The following is a 5,041-nucleotide window of genomic DNA, read 5'->3' as shown; positions in this document are numbered from 1 at the left end:
CTCCCACCCCAGGAGAAAGGACAGTCCAGGCTGAGGCACCAGGTCCCAGGCTGGGACCCAAAGACTCCTCAGGCTGAAAAGTGTGCCCCCACTCTTGGGCTGGGAGGGGGCTGGTGAGGCAAAGGCAGGAACCTGCACCAAGGCTCCCCAGCCACTGCCTCTCCAGCTCAGGACAGGTCACTTCTTCCTGCCGGCTCCCACAGCCCCCCAAACCCTGCCTCGTCCAGGGGAGGACAGAAACAACAGTCACAAAAGCCCCTCCACCACGTCAGTCTCTCCTCTGAGCCTTGGTTTCTGCTGTTCCTTCTGCCTGGACTGCCTTCCCACTCCTCTGAAGACCCCCTCCCAGCCCCCCTCCTCTGAGCCCTCACCTGTCCCAGAGGCAGGGAGTAAGGTCTCCCCTCCCATCCCAGCACCGCTAGTGACGTACCATCATCAACTGCCTCCTCTGCCTGACTACAACCCGAGAGTAGGGACCACTTCTGTGTTGACAGGGCTTGGCACAAGACTGGGTCCCCGTGAGTGTTTGTTGAGCGGCATGAATGAATGAATGGACATCCATCAGCCTCAAGCTCCCAGCCATCTGGGAAAGAATAAATAGGGAAGGAAAGCCAGGATGGCTTGGTTCCTCCTGTCTCTGTTGCCGGGGGATTCCTGGGGTTGAGGGCAGCCCTGGCCAGGCCCAGGGTCACTCCTGAGCAAGAAGCAGGAGTGGACTTTCTCCAGAAGTGCCCTTCAGGTCTGCGACCCATAAAAAGGAAGGAGATGTTGGATTTGCATGTTGGAGGTTGGGGAATTCCAAGCCCAGTTCCCTACTCAAAAGGGGATCTTCCTGCAGAGGAAGCTACTGGAGACAAAGTTCTCCCGACACTGATGGTAAATGTCTCCCAAGACTCAGTCCCTCCTCCCCGTAGACTGGGATCTGTAACGCCACCTCGCCACCTCACAGGGTAGCTGACTTGATGTGAGGGCCAGCCCACAGACTGTGTTTAGTAACCGCCCTGGACTCTCTGATCTTCTGTTTGTAACCCTCTCCCATTGTTCAAGAGCCCTGCCCCCTTGTTGGGAAATTAAGGTTCCACTTGCCTTGCAGCAACTAAGCCCCAGCAAGGCAACTACTGAGGCCTCGAGCCACAACGGGAGTCCATGCACTGCAGCTAGAGAAGATCCCATGTGCTGCAATTAAGACAGTGCAGCCAAATAAATAAGTAAATATTTTTGTAAAAAAAGAGTGGGCATTTAAGGACCTGAGCCCAACGGTGGTCCCTGGCCAGCTGTTGGGACTTGTGCTGTCTGCCCGGATGAGGCCCTTGGGCTGGGCCCCTTCCCACTTCTTACCCAAACCACTCACTGCTGCTGCTGGCCCAGCCTGGCTCCTTTGCGGGGCCTCTATATTTAGGGCCTTGGCAGTTTCCAGGCTGTAGAAGGGGGAGGATCAGGGCAAATCCTGAAATAGCCCCGGGATTGTCCCAAGGGCCGCTGGGCAAGGGAGCCAGCGGGTCACCAGTCACCATGAGACTCAGCTCCTCTCTGGCTAGCCCAGGCACCCGAGGATGGGGAGGAAGCAGGACAGAACCGAGCGGGCTCTGGAAGCTGTTCGGGGAGCACTGCTGGGCCCTGTGCCCTTAAGGGGACTAAAAACCCACGAATGGAAGTGGCAGAGAGGCGGGTGGCCACTGTGTGATGACTGCCCCTCCTCTGAACTGTCTCAGTCAAGATGGTTCACCAAGAATGAAGGCGAGCTCCCGGTCCTCAGAGGCATCCAAGTGCTAGCTGGAAGGGATGTTGCTCGTGAGTCAGGCTTGGGGCTCATGAGGCCCAGGGGTGCAGGCTCACCACCATCACCCCTGCCTCCAGCACTCAGGGAGGGCCTCCTGAGATTTCTGAACCCCTGCCATGACTGAGGCAAATGCTTTGCATGGCATTTGCAAGCCTGGGTACCCACTGAGCCCCACAGCAAGCTTGCAACCTGGGTCCAGATAGGATGCTTGGTCTGTCAGCAGAAGAGTGGATTTGACTCCTGACTTCTCTCCCTACCGGCTGTGTGGCCTTGGCAAAGGACTTCCACATCCTAAGCCTGTTTCCCCATCTACAAACGTTTGTTGGAGCATTTGTTGGAGCAGTGTTCGGTCGCTCATTTGTGTCCGACTCTTTGTGACCCATGAATGGCAGCACGCCAGACTTCCCTGTCCTTCACCATCTCCCACAGTTTGCTCAAATTCATGTCTATTGAGTCAGTGATGCCATCCGAACATCTCATCTTCTGTCACCTCCTTCTTCTCTTGCCCTCAATCTTTCCCAGCATCAGGGCCTTTTCCAGTGATCAGCTGTGTAAGGTAGATATGAGATGACTCATTGGAAAAGACCCTGATGCTGGGAAAGGTTGAGGGCAAGAGGAGAAGCAGGCAGCAGAGGAGGAGATGGTGGGATGGCATCAGTGACTCAATGGACGTGAATCTGAGCAAACGCTGGGAGACAGTGAAGGACAGGGAAGCCTGGTGTGCTGCAGTCCATGGGGTCGCAAAGAGCTGGACACGACTTGGTGACTGAACAAAGAGGACTGCATGGGAAAGGTCCTCAACACATCTGAATCTCCTCTACCATGGAGCAGGTGTCCCTGAGGGCGCCGAGAATGCCGAGACGAATGAGTCATGGTTCCTGTGCTCAGAATCATGTGGCACCGGCAGCCCACAAAGGAGCAACTGGTACCAAGGGCTTCATCCTAACTCCAGCTGACCCAAAGTGCTACAGGGCAAGGAACCCTGCCCAAGGGCGCCAGAGAAAGCTCTGGAGGGAAGTAGAAGTTTGGAAAGGGTCCTGAAGGATGAATAGGAGTTTTCCAGCCACCCCTGAAGGGAAGTGCTTGAAGGCGGGAAGACTCATACATGTGCGAGAGCAGGGAAGTGGGGGGTCAACAGCCCAAATGTGAGGGCCTGAGGTGGCGCGGGTTCACAGCTGGATCTAAGAGATGGTTGATGAGTCAGAGCTGCCTATACCAGCCACTATGGTGAAGACAGACCAGAAGAGGGGAGGGCAAGGGAGTACACAGGAGGGCAGGGCAAGCAAAGAGATTCTGGAGGCAGAACCCACAGAACTTGGTGACCCCTCCCCTGGGGATGGAGGCACCCGCGAAGGAGTCCCTCCCTTGCGCAGGGCTGGGCTGGGGAACCGGGCATCAGGGCTCCCAAGTGGGCAGAGTGCACAGTTTCACTGCCCTCGGCTGCTAAGAGCCTGGAGTCAGGCACTAGGGCCAGTGCTGCGGGGATGGGGAGGGAGGCGACAGACGGAGGGGCTGCACCTCCCAGCCGCCACCAGCCAGAGGAGGCCAAGCTGACCTAGATACCGGTGCCAGCAGGGGGCGGGAGGTTGTGGGGGGCGGCGGGCGGCCGGTGCTTGGAGGCTGGGCCTGGAGACCGAGACCCTTCTCAAAGCTCATCTGCCTCCCCACCCGACAGACCACATTCCCAGCTCCAGCTCCCCTCCACTCACACAGCGAAACCCACCTTGACACAGCCCGCCCAGCACCCTCCCTCACCCATCGCCATGGCAACTGCTGAGCCTGGCCTCCTCAGGCCCAGGGGGCCTTGAACTGGAACTGCTCGTGGCGCTGAGCGTGCTGGGAAACTCAAGGGGACCACTGTGCGAGCGCGCAAGGGAGGTGCCTGAGCCCCCTCCTCCTACGCCCCACTCCCGGGTCCGCCCCCCTCGGCATCCCGGCACCCGCTGAGGAGCCAGGGGTAGGGAGGCTGCCAGCCAGCAGACTTTGGACCCTAGGCTGCCTCCGGGCTCCCCCGTCCCCGCCCCTCCTCCAGGCAGCCAGGCCCCTCAGGCTTCATACTTTCCATCACCCTCCACCGAGAGGGATTTCCACCTCCAGTTTACAGCGGGGAAACTGAGACTTGGTGGACAATGAGCCGCCCAAGGCTCATAGGAGGGAGGCGGCAATGGCATCAGACAGCTCAGCTCTGGCATCTACTGAGAAGGGTGGCGGGGGAGAGGGGGGTGCTTTGGAAACCTCAAATCTGGCCAGGGGCCAGGGAAGGTCCTAGATGTCAGTGCTTGTGAGAAGCCCTAGGATTAAGACCTTGCTCTGCCACCTGGGGCCAGCATCTCCCTGTTCTCGGAGCCTCCGTTTTCCCATCCGTAAAATGGATCAGTGACAGCGGCCTTGCTGGGTGGTTTTAAGGGTTAAAGGCTGCTCCTCAGGCAAAGCTGAGGACACAAGAACAGTGACTCCCTAGCCACCCCATCCTGCACAGATCCTGCCTCTTGACCAATAGGTCTACTCTTCCTTCCCTTTTCAAAGGCACAGCAGGAAGCCCCAGGGCATTTCGGGTGCAGGGTGCATACTGCCAGGAACTAAGTGTTTCAGAACTACTGAGGAAGATCCTTCGTTTTTAGGGGGGCACTCCACCCCCTCCAGCCACATCCCCCGCAGTGCACAAAGACAACTCCTTTTCGATGTCACCCCCATGCCAGCTACACTTCTATCAAAGCCCCTTCCGCTTGTGGGCCGCCGCCTTCCCTCCCCGTTCACTGAAGGCCCCTTATAGACCCCCCGCCCCCTCCCCAGTCCCGGGCCCTTCCCTGTCATCCCCTGTCCGGTGTTCCAAGCAAATCTCACTGTCCCCGTTTCCCTGACTGTCTCCCACCGCAGCCGCACTCGCCACACCCTCGCCACCACTGCTCTACTTGCGTGTAGACCCCAGGAAGGTCAGGCGGGCATAAGGGGCAGCACCCCTCCTGGACAGTTGGGGTTTCCATCCCCAGGCTTGCTCACATGTCCTTGGCGGGCAGGTTCTTCCCCTCCACGATGCGGATGGACAGCGAGCTGCGCTTGGCCATCGCGAGTCCGCGACGCGGGGTCCTTGGCCAGGGGAGCCGGACGCCAGGTTTCAGTGCAGCGGCCGGCAGGCGGGCGGGCGAGCGAGCGCTGGACTGGGCGCAGGAGGGGGGCGGGCCCCGCAAGACGGGGGAGGTAAACGCGGGGGCGGGGGAATCTTGTCCACTTCATTCACCCCCGCCCCCGCCCCACGTGCGG

General features: G+C 59.2%; 1 protein-coding gene across 1 annotated transcript in view; it reads right to left on the bottom strand.

Moving 5' to 3' along the window:
- LOC104998965 (ras GTPase-activating protein 4-like) overlaps window positions 1-5,003 on the bottom strand; it is a 22,901-nt gene extending 17,898 nt beyond the window's left edge. Inside the window, exons 1-2 of the mRNA XM_010854360.1 lie at window positions 4,781-5,003; window positions 1,352-1,418 (exon numbers count right to left, since the gene is read on the bottom strand). Coding sequence (XP_010852662.1) covers window positions 1,352-1,418; window positions 4,781-4,845 — 132 coding nt within the window. The 5' untranslated portion in view covers window positions 4,846-5,003. The remainder of the gene's footprint in view (window positions 1-1,351; window positions 1,419-4,780) is intronic.
- Window positions 5,004-5,041: the final 38 nt, after the last annotated feature.

Source organism: Bison bison, unplaced genomic scaffold (assembly GCF_000754665.1).
Source record: "Bison bison bison isolate TAMUID 2011002044 unplaced genomic scaffold, Bison_UMD1.0 scf7180017864340, whole genome shotgun sequence".
NCBI lineage: Eukaryota > Metazoa > Chordata > Mammalia > Artiodactyla > Bovidae > Bison > Bison bison.
Note: the sequence above shows the minus strand (reverse complement) of the source record. Positions and strands in the feature narration are given on the sequence as shown.